The 20,698-nt window shown below is 37.0% G+C and overlaps 2 protein-coding genes across 3 annotated transcripts in view; one reads left to right on the top strand and one right to left on the bottom strand.

Moving 5' to 3' along the window:
- Positions 1-113: 113 nt before the first annotated feature.
- Positions 114-7,989, bottom strand: LOC110465586 (GPI ethanolamine phosphate transferase 3-like). Its single transcript, XM_021521521.1, has 6 exons — positions 7,165-7,989; positions 6,363-6,528; positions 5,436-5,588; positions 3,146-4,736; positions 2,242-2,621; positions 114-676 (listed from the first exon to the last, which is right to left on the bottom strand). The coding sequence occupies exons 1-6, from the start codon at positions 7,917-7,919 to the stop codon at positions 473-475; spliced, it is 3,249 nt and encodes a 1,082-aa protein (XP_021377196.1). The 5' UTR covers positions 7,920-7,989; the 3' UTR covers positions 114-472.
- A 254-nt stretch (positions 7,990-8,243) lies between these two features.
- LOC110465597 overlaps positions 8,244-20,698 on the top strand; it is a 17,380-nt gene continuing 4,925 nt past the window's right edge. Inside the window, exons 1-8 of one of the 2 annotated variants that reach the window (XM_021521535.1) lie at positions 8,244-8,423; positions 9,389-9,617; positions 10,463-10,652; positions 10,973-11,575; positions 12,134-12,300; positions 13,261-13,389; positions 14,532-15,014; positions 16,438-16,523. In XM_021521535.1, coding sequence (XP_021377210.1) covers positions 8,295-8,423; positions 9,389-9,617; positions 10,463-10,652; positions 10,973-11,575; positions 12,134-12,300; positions 13,261-13,389; positions 14,532-15,014; positions 16,438-16,523 — 2,016 coding nt within the window. In that variant the 5' untranslated portion in view covers positions 8,244-8,294. The remainder of the gene's footprint in view (positions 8,424-9,388; positions 9,618-10,462; positions 10,653-10,972; positions 11,576-12,133; positions 12,301-13,260; positions 13,390-14,531; positions 15,015-16,437; positions 16,524-20,698) is intronic. The other variant, XM_021521536.1, reaches the window with a different exon arrangement.

Below are 20,698 nucleotides of genomic sequence, written 5' to 3' on the forward strand. Positions count from 1 at the left end.
ACTATTTTTGTTGACCTTTGTCCATGGAAGGTCCCTGCAAAATTTCATTGAAATTGGTTCAGGGGTTTTGGAGAAGAAGTCGAAAATGTAAATTGTTTACGGACGGACTTACGGACGACGAGGGACAAAAGGCGATCGCAATAGGTCACTTGAGACTTTGTTTCAGGTGACCTAAAAACGGAAGTAAATTTTACTGATCAAAAACAGAAGTAAATTTTACTGATCAAAAACAAGTAAATTTAACTGATCAAAAACGGAAGTAAGTTTTACTGATCAAAAACAGAAGTAAGTTTTACTGATCAACGACGGAAGTAAGTTTTACTGATCAAAAACAGAAGTAAATTTTACAGGTTAATGAACAGCAACACAGTTCCAATCACTAAACTTTGGTCTCAAAATATCTAAGTTCATTAAATTTTGTAGAAATTTTGTCCTAGGCTGGTATGTCTGCAGAAGATGATTGGATGTAGTGTTAATCTTGGCTCTTTTTGGGCTCCAGGACCTTTACCCAGGATGCGAGGGTTTGATTGACTCTCATGACAAATAGGAACATCAACAAGCACATCCCAAATACTGTGAAACAGGACACGGCCTCGAACACGAAACGGGGCGCAAAAATCTTCCACACCATAAGATGTCTGCGATGAAGCCCTGCCGCACATACTGCTCCAAGTACCTGAAGAAAAAAAATTGCCTTCAATATATTTCATCATATTTTAGATCCTTAAAAAAGTTGAAACATATACTAAACAAGATAATGCAAAGCGGGACATTACCCCCCGCGACCCGCTGTTTAAAAGAAAGACACACAGTCATATATATATATATATACATGAATTATAAATCAGAAAAATTCTCCTTACGGACGAAGAAATATTATAAAAAGAAAAATTCTTAACAACGAGTCTATAAACATGTATATATATATGTTAATATTACAATAACAGGTATTAACTTCATTCCACCACTGTTACTGCTATTTTGATGTAGATCATCTTTTACAAAACAATGATGACTTCCCCATCAGAAAAGGCTTGAGAAGAGCACTAGCTTCATAAGTGTAAAACAAATCCCGTTACTATGTATACATCTTGAATGCAATAGAGTGCTAGGTTGATAAGTGTACAAGTTAAATATCAATTTGTTATTTCTAATAGTTTTGATATCATGCTTCAGAAACCTCAAATTTTGTATTTTTGCCTTTTTCCATGGCAACAGATTTTTTTTATCCAAAATGAGAACTCCTCCAGTAGCAAAATGCACCAAGAGAGTGCTAGCTTGAACAAAGTGTACAAAGTTTCAGGCTGTTCTTGAACAATTTTGTTGCAATGCTCTGGAAACCGTGAAATTTTTAATTTTGCCTAACTAGAGTGATAGGATGATAAGTTTCAGGTACATGTAGTTATCTTGAAAGGTTTTGACATTTTACTCCGAGAACAGCAGAATTTGTGGTTTTGCCGATCTGTTTCCATGGTAACCAAAAAAATAAATAAAAAAAATTGAGAACTCTTCCATAGCAAAAGGCACTACCAGAATGCTAGCTTGATAGTTATACAAAGTTTCAGGTAGTTATCTTAAATGGTTTTGGAGTCATGATCTATACAACTGACATTTGTAATTTGGCCTATCTGTTTCCATGGTAACAGAAAAAAGTATTTAAATGGGGAACTTCTCCATAGCAAAAGGCACTACTAAAGTAGTAGCTTGATAACTGTACAAAGTTTTGAGTAGTTATCTTGAACGGTTTCAGAACTCTGGTCCGGAAAATGCCTATGCACGGACGCACAGATGGACGGACGGACAGACGGAGCCCAATTTAATATCCCCCGCAAACGCGTTTCGCGGGGGATAACAATTAACAGTATGTGAATGATTTAAACTTGTCAAAAAGAAGTTTTGTAATTGCCCAAAATGAATTTCTTAGACATATGGTGAACACACCTGTTCATTAAAGCTACAGTGAACTGTAGCATGATCCTAGTCCTAGTAAATGTATTTCTCAAATAACTTTTGCTTGTGTCATTTTTTTTGTCAATTTTTTTTATACAACTTCCCCACCACTAAGCCTGAAGTCTTGTATTTGGTCTGTAGCTTAAATTACCAATTCATATTACAGTTTATTGAATATTGATTAGTTAAGGATTTTAATTGTTTCTGATCGAAGCAACTAATTTGCTGTCATTTAGCTGTGGTTGATGCTACAGAAATACAAATGTACATTCACACCACAGAGTTACCCACCTTGATACCACTAAAAAGTGTCAGACATGTAAACAGCTGAAACATCCTCTTTTTCAATAACTCTTCATCTTCAAACAAAGCGAAGTCTCCCTTCGATGTCCTGTCGAGCTCCACATTCGTCATCTGAGTGGCAAAGGTGCTCTTTGCCAGTGGCCAGAACACCCAAAGTGGTGCGAGGACCCCCAACAGAACGTGGGCAGCAAAGGTGTTTAGATGTATCAGCATAGCGGGGAGGGCATAGTTTTGGAAGTCTCCATGGAAACCAACAAAGGCTGCCTCAAACCTGATGGCTGGGACGGTGGCCTGATGTCCGGTCGTGTAGAAGTAGAGGCTTGACAGGACTGAGTGGAGCACAACAGCACCTACCATATCCCAAGCCACTACAAGGCAAGCACCACAATCAGTAAGATATTTGCTTTTGGTATCATATGATCAGTTTGTTGTTTACAGTCAAAGTTTTAGTTATTTCAGTTTCTATATGAGAAGGAAAAATCAAACTTTTTGTACACAATTTTATATATAAACACTGAAATATAATATACAAGTCAAAATGAGATAACTATAATAGGTAACTAAACAGTCAAATACTGCATAGGAAGAGTGATTTATATCAGTTGTTAGAACTTGTTTTATAATTGTTGTACACTATATACAGTTCTAACCTTTTTTTCAATGTTTGATTTCTATCTAGAAAGTTGTTTGTGTTTGACTCAAATGACTAAAGACGTTGGGGCGATTTCCCCACTTTTGAGGACTAAATTTGAAACCTTGGAAATAGAGCGACTGTTGGTATTTATACTATATTATATCATATAATATTTCTATTTAAGTCTGAATGTTTTAGCAACAGGTAATACATTTTGTGTGTGCTATCAGTATAATAACGGAGAAAATAAAAGATTACCGCTGTGACCTTCCGTTGTTGAACTGATCAGGTGTGCAGTATACAACTCCAGGACGATGTACATGGTCAGGGTGAGCAAGAACAGACTCGGAGCCACTCCGTCACCTAGCAACATAGTTAGTAGGACGGTAACTATGGAAGCCACACTAATGATGGCAGCGGAGAAGACTGTGGCCAGGCCGTACACCATTGGTGGCTGCTCCTCCTGGCGGTGTTGTAAATTCTGCTTTACCTGGTTGTACAGCTGAGGGATGATGTTTCCATCTTTATTTGGGATGCTGTAGGAATCTTTGTTTTGTCGAATCATATGGATGGTCAGTGGTTTGACTAAAACTGAGACTACAGATATGGCAGTAAGTATGTATACAGACTTTGGCAGGAATGTCTGCTGCCACACAGGCAGCGAGTCTAGGGCTTTCTGTGGCAGGGCACACAATGCCCAGTGTAGGCTACAACAGCATGCACACAGTGGCAGCAAATACCGAACACACTGAACACTTCCAGACATTCCGTTCAGGTTACCGAAGTGGAACAGAAGCCTCCTTGTAAGAAACACAGTCAAAGCTAGGCAGCCAACACTGAAGAAATACCGTAAATTACGCAGGTGTTCTAAACTGTCAGTAAGGCCCGACAGCGGACGTAAGAACAAGGACAACTCACAAGTATGTTGCTCCTCCCTACAGGCCTTGAAGTTCATAGATAGTCGAAGACACAAGCAGAGCCCTGTTGTCATAGCAATCGTCAACATGGCTGGATGAGTTAATATCAACATAAAGTCGAACGGTTTCTGTTTTTTGTGTTTTGGTTTTGGATCATTTGGACTTGTGTCATGTTTTTTAAAAGTCTGAGAAATAACCTTGACACAGTAAATGACTATCAAACTTTGCGCTAAGAATAGAAGAATGGCATCTTCATGAACGACAAAACTGTTGCTGAAAAATGATATGAAACATATGAGGCACACAATGGCATTACAAGTACACGTCACCAATGGGAAACCAGAATCTTTCTTCTGGTTTATCATGAGATCGGAGATCAATTTTGGTCTTTTCGGGGAAAATTTAACATTTATAATGATGAGTGCGACGATGTTGACGAATCCTAATAAAAATACCATAAATGAGCTGATGGTCTCCCCCACAAAGAAGCAATGGAAGACTGCATACACAATGTAAACCATACAAAACAGTATGACAACAATCACGGTGCTAGGAACTTCAAACTTTTTCCAAAATGACAGCTGAACGAAGTAAACGTTGATTAGGACAGTGAGAAGGAGTGACATGATCCCAATGGAAATGGAAACAAGGTCAAACTTTGCCCAGATGCCCTGACAAATGGCCTTGACCTGTGAAATGTAGGAGTCGTAAACCTGCTTCAGCTCCTCCAGCTGTCGGACCATGTGTTGATTCTCACCCGATTTGACCATGGAGGTCACCAGACCCTGAAGGTTGCGCTCCGCATTTTCCAACATGTTGTCCAGCTCGTAGTACTTGTTGATGGGAAAGTCTGAGGACACCTGGGCATACGCCTTCAGGTAGAGGCTGACTTGGACAGCATTCAGACGTAATGCTTTCACAGCATGAAATACCTGCAATCATAAAGTTATAGCTTTAACTTAAACATTACTTTCAGGATGTGTGTTTTATATCTTTCCTGTATGAAATAACATGTTTTTTAACAGTGTACCTTTCTGTGACATCTTGTGTATTTTCCACGAGATTACGTTTTATACTTACGAGAGTGTGTGAATTCACCTGTGTATTTGGCTGTAAGACTACATATATATGTATTTGTCTGAAACTGTGATTAGAACTGTATGACATTGTTAGTATTTAATTATCCATAAGATATCAATTTTATTTACCTGTGTGTTCATTATAATCTGTGTGAAATTGTATGTATTTACTTGCATATACACCTGAGTATACAATGTTTTAACTGCAAGATTGTATGCATTAAAATGTCCATTTATTTTCCAGTATGATACTGTACTGATGTACCTGTGTTTTTCTTTGTGAGATTGCATTTATTCCCCTGAGATACTGCTTGATTGTACATGTGTGTATTTATCTGTATGAGATTGTGTTTTATCTTTTGGTGTGTTTTTAGGGTGAGAATGCGTGTATGCTCTTGTGTGTACTGTATACCAGGACATTTTTCGCCAAGTCAAACGATTTTGTGTATCTATATGTGCATGTATCTGTGAAAAATAACTGTGTTTATCACCTGCATGAGCTTGAGTGCATTTAAAAGTGTATGTTTAAATACCTTTGCGGGTTGTATTTACCTGTTTGAGTTTACTGGTACTAGTGGCCCACCAAGGACAGTGGTTAAACAGATCAGTGATGATCCGGCCCAGGTTTGAAAAAGGAATCGGAGCTCCCATCAATAGAGCCAGCGTTGGCACAAAGTCTATCTGGGATATGGTCTCATGGATGTCCTACAGTACAAATAACATTGGGAAACATTCTCAAAAATGTCCTTCATTGATTCAATGAGCAATTTTTATGTTCCCCCTTTTTTTGAATGTAAAAATAATGTGACTTAATTTTACTTTTCAAAGTTTTGGCAAAAGAACTTTTTTGAAACAACTTAAAACATTTAAAACAAATGAATTAACTCAAATATATGCATTCAATTCAATTCAATTTGTTATAAAGGAACCTGTCTCACTGCATTCTTAGTGCTAGGAATGCAATGAGCTTTGGCTTCAGGGGTTTGTGATGATATTTTACATTGATTATGTCATTAAGATAGTACCTTTATTATCAGTCAGAAGATGTTCTTTTTTATTTAATATGTAAAAGAAAACATTGTGGTTTCGGTACAGAAGCGAATTCTGATGCCTGCATGCAATTTTTATTGCTATAAGAATGAAAGTGCAGTAGTTTTAAGACATACTTAAAAATTTCAAAATACTTCAAATCTCCCTAGCAAGTGCCAAGAGTTGTACAATATACATGTCTTTAGAAAGCTTCCCTGTAGGTTAATTTTGAAATCTTCAACTAATCTGTCCTTAATTTTCATAGTAAATAGCAAATCTTCTAACCCTCAGACAGGAATCCCTAAAGTGTGCTTCATTGAATCTTAGAATATGTTTGTATGCCACTTGCACGGCATGACAAAAAAAATATACTGTGTTCATTCCTAATACATGTAATAGTATAAGCCCATGCTAAATAATAAATCCACACCCTTATTAAACAAATCATACCGGCTTAGAAGAAGTAGAAGGGGAGGTAATCTGTACAGGGCTGTAGATAAATAATCCAGCCTCCAGTTCATCATCGCTGTCTCCACCATGATCCCCAGTCGCCGTCATCCCATGGTCCCCCATTACAAACAGTATAGTGTCATCCTTCATACGACTGGTTATGTTGCTGAAGTAAATAGAAGTTATAAAGAATTCACTGAAGTAAACACAGAATGGGAAATGATCGTTAGACGCAGTTCTATTTTACATACATATTATGTTATTCTACTTATAGAACTACAAGGTAATTCCAACAAGGAACAAGATAATTTACTTATTATAAAGATATTCAAATTTTAACAACAGATAGAATTTGGCTTTAAAAAAAAAAAAATAGCCACAAAAATTATGAAACAAGTTTATCAACTTATAACAAATCTTGTTGGCCCAGATGGAAGTGTGGTGGAGGTCGTACAAGGGGAGGGAACCAGAGTACTTGCAAAATCCATATGGTCGGGCAAGTGACCCATACATTTCAGTTTTTTAGTCTAGGGAGTCAAATCCTGGCCATCTTGCCTTTTAAGTGAAACTAAAGATATTTGTGTTGTGCCACCCAACCTTAACAATAATAATTTAATAACGTAATGTTGCAATATTAGCGTGCAACAGGCAATGTTTTTCATGTAATAATTACTAAATATATGTGGCATTTAAAACATTTTCTTGTATGTGTCTACTTGTTAATGTTCTGCTTTGATGTCTTTTCTTTAAGTACAATGATCTTTGTATTTATTCCAATGACAACTGGTTTTAAATATTTTACCTGATGACTTCATTCATCTGGCTTAACTTGTCTGCCATAGCTGGATGGTCAGGTCCATAGCGATGACCACAATGATCAACCCCAAGGAAATGAGCAATTGTCACTGACCAATCCTTTTTGTTCAGCTGGCCATACAAATGCTTCAAGATGCCATTATCAACTGTATGCAAATCTTTAACATTAAAAGAAGGAAATGGGTACGCCTTCTGGAATCTCCCTGGAAACAGGCTCATCCAGGTATCGTCTCCTAGAAACTTGATCACCTTTCCTTGCTTTACCAATTGGTCAATGACATTGTCCTCTGTTATCGCAGAACTTGCAAAGTTTGCTCCAGCATCAACGAATGTTGGTAGACTCCCCGTTGTCAATCCTTTCAGTCTTTGAAACGTTGTAGTTGGAGGGTCAGCAATGAATTTGTATAATTTTGAATTTGTAGGTTTACTCTTCAATAAATTTTTAATAATTGGGAGTTTATTTTTATATGGAATATCTCTTTCTAATGTGTGGTCATATCTCATGAAGTCAAACCTCAGCGCATCTATCACAACGATAATTGCCTTGTTGAAACGACTGTGCATCCAGCATCCCTTCGTACCGTGGTGGTCAGTGGATAAAGTGAAGTCCACGACACACGAACTGTTATGATCTACAACAACTCTTTTCAGCAGGAAGCCTTTGGCAAATATTAACAGGCTGCATGTGTACATAAATACAAGAAAGATTAGTAGGAAGAAATACTTCACAAATAGCGCCATCTTTACCTGCTTTACATATTTACTTCGCCTGTGTCACATTTTCTTAACGGAACTCTTTTTTATACCGGCAAGTCCGATTCCAATATTATATATTTATTTCCGGATCCTGCAATTTCAAATAAGAAAATATTTTCCGGATGGTTTAATTTAAAACCACCATACAGCATTAAATCGATTATTTAATATACAAGTGATAATTGTTTGGCTCTTTTAAGTCCAGTGGAATTGTTTTTAATGTTGCATCGAATTCGTATACCTTTGTCCCTTTATTACACACTCACTGGAAAGTTTGATATAGAGTAGCCTCCCCTGAAAGGCGCATTTGATTCAGTGTTTGATGGCGGGAGGCTGGGTGTTATTTTAACAACTGAACTAATGTCATTCGATAGCTGTTTGGTGGATTTTGTTCGTGTGGAGACTGATCCATACTATACATCTTCCCTCAAACGCATCCTTGAGATAAGACCAGAACTCCATGAAAAGAAAACGTCGAACATACCTGATGTAATTTATTTACGTGGTTAAAGTGAAAGTAGGGTTTGTAACATTCACAGGGACCCGATAATTTGTTACAGTAGGTTTATTTGGAGAGTGATATTGCCCCCCCAGCCCAACCCCCTCAATTGACCAGCATTTGAAAGAGGGGGAGAGTTAGTTTTACCAAGAGTTGATAAAAAAACACTTTTTAACACGTTTATTATTACTCTCACATCAGCAGATCAGGATATTCAAACAAACCTGCAGATTATCATGTCCCTGTAATGACATGTATGTTATTATATAATTGCATGTTTATATATTTCAAAGATTTTGTTATGTAATTACACAGTGGCGGATCCAGAGACCTATCTGGGGGGGTNGTTGTAGAGTCACCACAGTGAGTGGCATATACCAAGTAACGTGGGTTTTTTTTATCCTCCAAACAGTCCAGTGTTTTTCGTAAATGAAATAGGGACGGACCTACACATTTTCTCATATTGCTTTCTGATGAGCCTATTATGTCAAAGACGTTAATTAGATTTTGTGGAAAGAATGATGCCCTTTTTTATTCCAAGAGTTTTAAAAAATTTAAGTGTTTTCAATTCACTCTATTCCCCATTTAGTAATAAAATTTTGAATTATTGTAGACTGAATCTATTACCCAAATTCAAGATTATTATACCCATATGCAGGGTTGTACCTAACCTGTACTTCAGAGCCTACAGTTACACTTGCATTAGCCTCTGTCACGCTAATCCCTATTATATTTAATATAACATGTAAGATATGAAATGGTTTGTAGACATAAGCAACAAGTCCCAAGTACATGTAGATGACAGTAGCAGGACCGAGCTGTCCCAGCCTCCTGTCAGCAAATGCATTGCATTCATGTACATTGTCTGTAAAGTAAAGCATATACGTGTACTTACATATATTAAAACATTGTGTTTTTTTTACAAGTTTCATACTGTAGACTTTCAATATTTCAGAATGCATGTTTTCAAAGACAGTATGCAGTAGCCCTGTTTTTTATAATGAATTCATATGGAAATTGTGACCGAGTAAAATTCTTCAAACGACCTGGAGACCCTGGCTATGTGGAGGGTGTCACGACTATAACCAAGGAGTGTCAGCTGGCCCAAGGGAGACAATTACAAATAAGTCACTTACCAATAGAGGATACAGTCTGGTCTATAGATAGAGTTATAGACAAAACAGGTAAAGACATTTTTTGTTTTGTGCATGATGGCTTCGTAGCTGTGAAGGAATACTTCTCCTGACATTGAAAGACGCTTTCTCATAACTAGAGCAATGGGCATTAAGTACTTTGGATTTTATAATAGATGTAAGTAGAGATGCATAACTTAAATTCGCAGACTTAACTGGGAAATCACTGATTTTCTGGGGGGTGTAATTTTGTTGATTTTGTGGGTAATCATCATCCACAAAATCATAAGTCCACAAAGTATTTACAAGTTTGAAATAAAGCAGTTCTCCGTTTGATTCTGAATTCATGTTACCCACGGAATGGTGTTTTGTAAAGCAACCACGAAATATGGGCCCACGAAAATACATTTTACACAGTAACTTTTTAATACATGTGACACTGAGGAACACAAATGTAACAGCTTTTCTCTTTGTGGTAGCTTGGTTGAGTTTTTGAAGCAAAATTTTCATTGCAAGCATTCTTTTACCAGAATCAGAAAAATGAATCTAAATGTGATTTTATATTGATTTGTATTCAGAAATTAAGACTTATTCTTGTAATTATCATTCATCCAATGATCTCAAAAGACACTCACTTATAGGTGTGTATAGATCTTTATATTCTCAACAGTTTAGATTTCTATCATTACGTTCAATTCTTGGGAGATTCTAATTCTACAGAGGAAGTTTCAAGTTCAGAAGGTAAAAATAATAGGGAGATCCCACATGTACATACTTTTTTTTATCTATGTTATGTATATATCTCCAATTGTTTAAATTAAATTGTTTCTTTGACCTGTCATAAGGAACATGATTTTATAGACAAGTTATTTTTCTAACACACTTTTTGAACACAGACACCACAGATGTTATGCTAGTAATACAGGACCGATGTTCCCTGGTGGTCGGGTTTACTGTATGGGACACATCAGCTACCACCCTATCAGATCATGTCTACCTGGCTCTGTGTACAGCCTGTCTGTTCCCTGTAGTACACCGGCCCCGCCGACCTCGTTACTTCTCTTTCAGAGACAAATATCTAGCCAAGTAAGTTCTCTGAAAGAATTAAACAACCAGTTCCAGTTCAACGTTTATACTAATTATTAAGAAAGCGAACAATACAATAAATGCATAAATATTCATGTGTATGCTAATTCTAATTAAATATTCATGTGTATGCTAAGTCTAATTAAATATTCATGTGTATGCTAATTCTAATTAAAATTTGCTTCCTTTTCATTTGTTAAATGAAATTTACACATATGGAAGTCATTGAGAAATGCACGCTTTCTTTATTTGAAATAAGTGAAAAAGTTTGTTGGAATGATTTTCTTAACAATTACTTGTACATAACCTTCTGTTGATAGGATCTGTATGTCAGATGTAGATGGCCTAGGGATCACCTGCATAATGGGACCAGACCGGACAATTTGTCAGATGCCCTCACACTCCGTCATCGCCAGTACAGACACACCACCTGTCGTCACCAGTACAGGCACACCACCTGTCGTCACCAGTACAGACACACCACCTGTCGTCACCAGTACGGGCACACCACCTGTCATCACCAGTACGGGCACACCACCTGTTCTCACCAGTACAGACACACCACCTGTCATCACCAGTACAGACACACCACCTGTCATCACCAGCACGGGCACACCACCTGTCGTCACCAGTACAGACGCACCACCTGTCGTCACCAGTACGGGCACACCACCTGTCATCACCAGTACGGGCACACCACCTGTCCTCACCAGTACAGACACACCACCTGTCATCACCAGTACGGGCACACCACCTGTCGTCACCAGTACAGACGCACCACCTGTCGTTACCAGTACGGACATACCACCTGTCGTCACCAGCACAGACACACCACCTGTCCTCACCAGTACAGACGCACCACCACTGTTTAGAGAGTGCAATGTCTGCCACTTCCGGGCTGAGAAGGAAGTGTTTCACACATGGTTTGTTATATGAGTACTCTGCTTTATAAAACTATTCTATTAGATAAGCCAGTCAAAATGGTGAAAATACACAAATGAGCTATCGCCATCACGATTTGCCATATGTCTGTCTATACATGTACTGGTACTTTCTATACAGGATCAAATAGCACAGTCAGTGAGGTGTTTATGTGTGACGATTCAATGACTAATATGATATGTTCTCTGTCACCTTCATCACTCATTGTCATCAGACAAATGACCGATAAAGTTCACTTACATGTAGGTATAAGTACAACATATGTACAGTGGCAAGTTCTAAATCAAACTGGGGGCTGTTAGACTCTCATGGATCTGTGATCAGTTATTAAACAAAGTGTAGCCGAATTGATTCATGAATTTGATGATCACTTCGTACATTTATAACAACTACATAAGTGTAGACATTCGTTTATATCGTAGCCAAAATCGATTTGGTATGAACATTTTGATGTCTGTAATAAATGTTTGATGTGGGACGATGCTGTGTCATACAGTGACCTTGTTGATTTAATTTAACTATTTCTTGTTTTTGATCAGCGAAGGGTGTGGAGCAATGCTGTACTGTACACAGGCTTGTCAGGAGACTGATTGGGGACAGGAAGGACAAACAACCTTATACAATCACTCAAAATGGTGTCACCGACTCAAGCTATATATGGAAGAGGAAAAGCAACTTATTGATCTACCCTTCACTTTCACATCAGGTATGTGTTTTTGAAGTAAAATATTCTTTGTTTATTATTTTTGACTGGTCAATTAACAAGGTGAAAAGAGCTGTAAAAGAAAGACAGAAAATACAAAAACAGAGACAAAAGAAAAGAGATGAGAGCCAAACCAAATGCAAAGGTTGGGTCACAATACCCTATGTGAAAGGGATGTCTGAGGCGTTTGCCTTGATGATGAGGAAACACCATTTCAGAACTCTGATGAGACCATTGACAACGTTCAGATAGGTACTTGTGCACCCCAAAGACAAGACTGACATTCTAGAAAAAAACAGGAGCTGTATATCAAATTACATGCAAAAATTGTCAGCAGTCCTATGTAAAAGAAACTGAAAGGAAATTTGGTACACCTCTGAAAGAATATCAAAAGGATGAAGAGAAAATGAGCAACACAAATTTTACCAGAACCACACGCAAAACATTCGCCACCCCGTACAAAAAACTGGCATTAACAGATCATGATAACACAAAATCACGTGGTCGATTGGGACAATGCCAACAGAGTTGAAAGGGAACAACATTTAAAATCGAGATAAATCAAAGAAGCAATAAAAATCAGGAAAACTCAAAACATGAACAGAGACGAGGGGGGACATCAGCTGAGTCATCTGTATGACTCGATACTGACATAACAGGAGAGGGGGCTAGATATATACACTACCAGTAACCTATTTGATACAGGTTTTATATGCTCCTTATCTATAGGCAAAACCTCCCGGGTTGAGCGACATAAGAAATAAACAATTTCGTCTCATTATTGTACAGGTAAACAATGCAAATCGCTCACTCAGTCATAGCTTGACCAAGGGACCAGTCAGTCTTGAAATGTTGTGACACATTTAGTACATACATTTTTTGTGTATAGAGTAAAACTTTGATATTCAAAATTTTGTATTTCTTAGAACTTGATATAATCATTTCTTCATCTTTTTATGGTAGACACGACACATCCTGACTTTGGTGTACAGCAGCTAGAGGCGTTCCTACAAAGGATTGGGTTGTTTGGTCGAGGCTTGTGGCAGTGGGTCTGTCCTGTCACCTCAGGTTTACCTGTTACCCAGACACATGGTAAGGAGCTGTGGTGACCATAGTCAGTATATAATAGGGCTGCAACGATACCCATACCTCATTATACAATACCCCCAGTACTTATAGCGGTATAAAACAGGGCTGAAACGATACACATACCTCATTATACAATCCCCCCGGTACTTATAGTCAGAATATAATAGGGCTGCAACGATAAACATACCTCATTATACAATCCCCCCGGTACTTATAGTCAGAATATAATAGGGCTGCAACGATAAACATACCTCATTATACAATCCCCCCGGTACTTATAGTCAGTATATAATAGTGCTGCAACGATACACATACCTCATTATATAATACCCCCGGTACTTATAGGGGTATAAAATAGGGCTGCACCGATACACATACCTCATTATATAATACCCCCGGTACTTATAATCAGTATATAATAGGGCTGCAACGATAAACATACCTCATTATACAATCCCCCCGGTACTTATAGCCGTATAAAATAGGGCTGCACCGATACACATACCTCATTATACAATACCCCCGGTACTTATAGCGGTACGCTGCTTACAGTACAAAACGAATCATGATGCAAATATCTGCTTGAAAAGTCAATTTCATAATGATTGAGTGCAGGATTTTTACAAGAAAGTATCATAATACGAAACAATATACTGTTGCAGCCCTAGTATATAACATTTAAATGTTTATAGTTTAGAATAACATTTTTATTACTGAATTTCAAGGAATTAAGGGTAAACTGTTCAACAAGAATTAAAATCTTTATAATTTATGATGATTTTGTATTCAAACTTTTCAGGTGGTCTACCTTACAGATGAATATGTTTCAGAATTGTTATTTTCATGCTTAAATTGCTGAGAAATACTTGCTTGAGTTAAAATTAAACCAGCATTTCTTTCCATACACATTCCTGACATGTGCTGAATTCTAGGATAAGTAGAAGCCCAAAGAAAACAAATACTTATATTGCAGGCATCTGACGCTCCTCATAATAAATGATGTATTTGAAAGGCAATTTGCTGTTATAATACTGGAATCAGTTTTAATATTGTGAATAGCTGATAAAAAAGAGAAATAGAACATCAGACTCTTGTTCTGGTAATTGTTGGATGTTACAAAAACTGGTTTATCTTCTTTCATCTAGGAACTGGTTTCTTCAAGGACCATCAGAACCCATTTTTGGACATTAAGGAGAATGCCTGTTCAACTGAAGGCCTGCCAGAGAATAATAGTACCCAAGGGAGCCAGTCAAGTGAGTCTGGCACTAAACTGGATCCATCAGAAGACCCTTGTTCTCAAGTTGATCGAACGGAGGATTCTGAATCCTCAGTTAGTCGACAAGAAATTTCTTATACGAAAGTGGATCAGTCAGAGTCTTGTGGTATTAGAGATCAGTTGAGGAATCATGACGTCCCTATGGATCAGTCAGGTGATGCTTGTGCTATTGGAGATCAGTTGAGGAATCGTGATGTCCCTGTGGGTCAGTCAGGGTTTGCCAGTACCCCACTAACTGACTGGGCTAACTACTACAAACACAAAGGGTTTAGCTTTGACTCACCCATTGCTGTACTTCTACAGTGGCCATTGACACTCTACTACATACTGACTAGCTGTCTACCACAGGATTGTAAGTGTAAACAATGTTCAACTGAGACTTTTTAAATGCAAACAGTATTCATCTCTTTCTTCACTAGGAACGAGCCCAGGGATCATGTGATGTTGCTTATCAAATTTTGCTTCAAAATAGTTTAAATTGTGTTATTGAAAACCATTTAGTTTTTCTTTGCTACTTGGTAATGGTATTAACATTGTAATTTTTCTGCAGGTGATCCGATATGTATCTTCTACCTAGAGTTATTCCCCTTTTTGTACAATGTCAATCACTCGAGCTTTGTTCAGTAAACTAGCTTTACAAACCTCTCTGTCTGATCAGACATTTTGTATATTATGGATACAATGTAGGGTCTTCCATTTTCATTCCATTTATTAAAGGTTGATGTCAAACCATTATACATCCTCAATCCCTATGAAATGGATAAACTAATTAGTAGGAAAGTATAATTAAAAGAATCCTCAATGGAATCAATGTTTTATTCAGAAGCACATAAATGTATACAGGTTCATAGAGTACAAGCAGTGAAATGTTTGTGTGTGATGTTTTAATGACTAGTAAAGGTATATGTACTCTGTCACCTTCAGACGAATGTCTAGTGTGTGTACACTAAGGTGTAATTAATGTATAACATATAACTATCTAATGGACAAGTTGATTCAGCTACTTTATGTTTAAAACTTGGTCATAGGTTTGCATGAGTCTATGGGCCCTCTATGATATGAGAGAGCAACTGTTCAAGTGGCAGATAAAGGAAGCCTTTCGGATAATATGCCACAGCAGGCCAATTCTGGATCTATATGAGAGGCTCTTAAACACTTGCACATCTACGACCAGGCCCATATTTATGAAACAGTTCTCATGCTCAAGCATGGATTTTTTGCTCAAACCAACTTTCCTGTAACTCACTTAAATCATGTCAAATGACAAAAGAGTCAAATGCAAACATTGAAAACAGTATTTGGCTTTAAGTCTCTTCAATTGTTTTTTCCAAAACATTGACAAAATTAAATTTGATTATAAATTTAAAAATGGAACAAGAACTTAGGCCTGAGCACAAAATACATGCTTGAGCATGAGAACATTTCATAAATACGGGCCCTGGCACTTAAAGTGTTGTTAAATCAACTTGTCAATTTTATTGGACTAGCCTCGTCTGTCTATACACCCATGATACATTATGTGTGTATCGACAGACTAGTACTTGTGCATACACCTTACCGGCCATTTTCTGATGAAATGACTGGGTATATTATACTAGTCAACCAAACACCAGTATACAAACAATCTATATTTACCAACTGAAGAAAATGTTACTTAAAAGAAGCAAATAATGTTTTACTCCTCAATGATTAGTAAATTAAAACCTTACATATAGGTTCCAGGTACATTTAGGAATGACTCCTGTTTTATACCTAATCATACGATCTTATCTCAGATGGCTGCGGATTGGCTGAGGACAGGCCTGTCATTCTAGACATTCTAGGAGTGGAACAGGAAGTAGACCTGTATCCAGTCTTTCAGGTAACACATACTACCTCTCGTCTCATTTCTACATCTGTCTTAATTTTAATAGGAAGTGGGTTACTCTAATTCTGTCTTCATTTTAACAGGAAGTGGATTACTCTACTTCTGTCTTCATTTTAACAGGAAGTGGGTTAATCTAAATCTGTCCTAATTTTAACAGGAAGTGGGTTACTCTAATTCTGTCTTAATTTTAATAGGAAGTGGGTTACTATAATTCTGTCTTCATTTGAACAGGAAGTGGGTTGCTCTGCTTCTGTCCTCACTTTAACAGGAAGTGGTTTAATCTAAATCTGTCCTCATTTTAACATGAAGTGGGTTACTCTACTTCTGTCTTCATTTTAACAGGAAGTTGATAACTCTGCTTCTGTCCACATTTTAACAGGAAGTGAGTTACTCTGCTTCTGTCCTCATTTTAACAGGAAGTGGGTTACTCTACTTCTGTCTGCATTTTAATAGGAAGTGGATACTTCTACATATGTCAACATTTTAACAGGAAGTGGGTTACTCTGCTTCTGTCCTCATTTTAACAGGAAGTGGGTTACTCTACTTCTGTCTGCATTTTAATAGGAAGTGGATACTTCTACATATGTCCACATTTTAACAGGAAGTGAGTTACTCTGCTTTTTTCCTCATTTTAACAGGAAGTGGGTTACTCTTCTTCTGTCTTTATTTTAACAGGAAGTGGATAACTCTGCTTCTGTCTTCATTTTAATAGGAAGTGGGTGTCCCTTGTTCTTCCTTATTTTAATAGGAAGTGGATACTTCTAAATATGTCCACATTTTAACAGGAAGTGAGTTATTCTGCTTCTGTCCTCATTTTAAGAGGAAGTTTATAAATCTGCTTCTGTCTGCATTTTAACAGGAACAACAATTGCTACTTTTTAATGAGTTTATACTTCACAGTGACATACTATTAGAAACAGTAACCTTTAGAAACCAAGGAATAAAATTCTCTCTAAATCCTTCTTGAAAACTTATCAAATTGCCTTGGCATCGATTTATATCATCATAAGTTATTTGCACACATGCCAATATTCAACGATACATATATAATGAGGTCACCACAAATGGGCATTGGACTACATTTTTTTTAAAACTTAAACAACCATGGGACATCTTTTTCAAATGAAATATTCATGAAATTAACATGTTTTTCAATTTTTTCATAAAGTCACGTGTGCATGAACAAGTATAGAAAATTGATTAAAACTCAATGAATTATAACTTTTTCCTTTGACCATATAATTCAAGACTTAATTTAAGACCATGCAGTAGATATACCGTTACATGTATACTCTCACTCTCTTCCACTATCTTCCTACGCTTCTTACTATCTCTTAAGTATGTCATATGAGTCATTTGTGCACAAAGAAAATTTATGTCAAAGCCAATATTTGTACAGGTAGATTTTGTCAGATATGGAACATGTTAGATATTTGGTTTGCATCATATGTTTTCAATAATTTACATGGAGATATAAGCATACTTTTGAATGAACCATTTTTATGATAAAAGAATTTTTATTGCAACTATATACATGTATTCTCTTGTATGGGACATTGACTTTTGTAACAAATTTGCAGATATGGGACAGATTTTTTTATCAAGGCTATATGACATCCAATTTTTGTCTTAGTAAAAGATATTGTGCTGGTCCCATCCTGGTAATAATTATTGCCTTGTTCCTAATTTCTTGATTTGTATGAATAAAAGTATTTCAGTAGTCAGAGTTATTCCGATTGTTAAAAACAGAAGGTATAGTCCTTAAATGGCAGCACATGTCATTTCAAACAATGTAAACAGACGACTTTGCTGAGTTTGCACTCCATGTAATATCTTCTGTTGCTACATGAACTCACCAATTAATCATCTGTAGACAAACTATGCTGTTCACTATACATCCTAAGTCTACATCATGACCAAACATGAGCTGTTCAAACGTTAACAATTTAGATGTATTTGTGAAGCGAACCATTTTGGGTCCCCCATCCTCAAATATAATCATCCTGAACCATAATTTAGACATTCTTACACATTGCCTGTGAATCCAGTTGGCTTAAGTGTAAATAGTATAATGGAATCATACCATTTTACATATACCATAATATAACATAATGTTTTTTAAACACGGTGTACTCAATAACATCACAACAATTATCCCTCAGAGGCCCCCCATTGTAAAATTCAACTAATTAGTCGCTTTTCTCATCCCATCACACCAGCTACATGGAAATAAACCTTGAATATATCAGATGAATGTCTATTTACATAACAAATTAACCTCATTCAACTTGTGCGAAAGACAAACATACACTTGGATGTAATGTTTTTAAATACCTATCAATATCATAAACAGTGTTTTACTCTATTCAATATCTGTTTTACTCAACTTCCTGCCAGCCTTCTAAAAGAAAGAATAATAATACATAAAAGGTTCTGGCCCCTGTTGCTCAAAGGTTGGTTAGAGATAACCAGTGGTTGGGGAAAACAGTTAAATATGAATACATCGAAATCAAGAACATCTGATATCACGCATATTCCGTCTTTGCGTATTGCAGAGTTATCTTCCCTTGTGAGCAGGTATTGATTGTTACGTCATTGGTTTGTGTGAGAAAATTATGTCGTTTTCTAAAAAATTGATGACGTTACTCTCACAAACAAATGACTAATAGAATCTTTCACCCCCTTGGGGGTGAGATAGGAGAATCTCAACCCGAGGGGGAGGATTCTTAAGTTGCCAAACACGAGGCTTTGCCGAGTGTTTGGCAACTAAAGAATCTTTCCCCGAGGGTTGAGATTCCACTATCTCACCCACAAGGGGGTGAATGATTCTTTTTCTCTTACCCTGTTCTTTCATTGTGTATCATATGCACAATGTAATGATAACGTTACATGCTAAATTCAGGGTTGACGTGACGTTGATGTATTGTTGACGTGACGTCATTGTATTGTTAAAGTGATGTCATGCCATTGTTAGGAATAGGGGAATCCCCCCGTCTCAACCCTAGGGTGAGACAAGGAAATCTCACACCGGTAAAAATGCCGATACACCTGTCCAGGGTAAGAGAAATAACAATGAATACCTGCTCACAAGAGAAGATAACTCTGCAATACGCAAAGACGAAATATGTACGAATAAGATTCATGTGTTTTAGGACTTATTTTCCTTTGAAAGCCCTTGCTTCTTAATTTTTAGCAACTATTTGAATTTTTCACAAACCACTGTTTAAAGTTAATGGACCATAGAGCAACCCGAGTCTCATTGCTAGGGTCGTAATTTTCCTCTTTGAATACCTTCCACCTGCAGTAATGCTTCCCCGACATTATCCTTTTGGTATGATCATTTGACCACTTAGCATCTCTTCACTTTGAAGCTGAGGCTATACCTGTTTTCACTGACACTTCCTACAGCAGACCAATTTTGTTTACAATAAAATGGTGTGTAATGTTCATGTCTTATTTGATGTAATGCAATAAACAACATCTCTATCTTTGATCAACAAATTAGGATTTCCATATTGTACTTCAATTTTAAAGTAATAATACAGTTTTATACGCCCGTGGAAAGACAAGATGTATTATGTTATCACGTTGGCAGGGCAAGCGGATGGCTTGGCAGGGGCGCTTGGTGTCCGTGCTTGGTGTCTGCTCGATGTCGTCATCAATTTACAACAGATTAAATTCAAACTTCAAAAGAAGGTTCATAACCACAACAACTCGGACAAGGTTGATAACCACCAATATCTGACGCTAACTTACAGAGTTAGGGCCCTTTATCTACAGATGAACAGGTTAAATTCAAACTTCATAGGGACGTTTATTACCATACAATGGCCAGCAATTAGTATCCCATCATAATAATTGGAGTTATGCATCCTGAATATTTCACTATGATTAATAGAGTTATTCCCCTTGGTTTCAATAATGCAATACTACATGCATTCCATGATGTTGTATTTCACTTATTGATCTATCATGCTTGAAAACTTATTTCTCCCTTACCGTTAATTAATCAGAAATATTTCATATTTCAACCATACAAACAACTGGTCATTCAACATGTGACGGGCATATTGTACACCGCTTTTGCGGTGCCCTTGTTATGAATATATTTCAGCAAAATCAGACAGTCGTCATTTTTTATGCATTCATGTGGTATATATATTGGGGGG

The sequence above is a fragment of the Mizuhopecten yessoensis genome, unplaced genomic scaffold (genome assembly GCF_002113885.1).
Source record: "Mizuhopecten yessoensis strain PY_sf001 unplaced genomic scaffold, ASM211388v2 scaffold11091, whole genome shotgun sequence".
Classification (NCBI taxonomy): Eukaryota; Metazoa; Mollusca; class Bivalvia; order Pectinida; family Pectinidae; genus Mizuhopecten; species Mizuhopecten yessoensis.

Bases quoted from the DNA above. Each gene is read 5' to 3' on its own strand.
- LOC110465586 (XM_021521521.1), bottom strand. From the start codon at position 7,919: ATGGCGCTATTTGTGAAGTATTTCTTCCTACTAATCTTTCTTGTATTT. The intron at 6,529-7,164 runs GTAAAATATTTA...TATTTACTTCAG, and splicing joins CAGATGAATGAAGTCATCAG to CAACATAACCAGTCGTATGA. The intron at 2,622-3,145 runs GTAATCTTTTAT...CTTGCCTTGTAG, and splicing joins AACAACGGAAGGTCACAGCG to TGGCTTGGGATATGGTAGGT.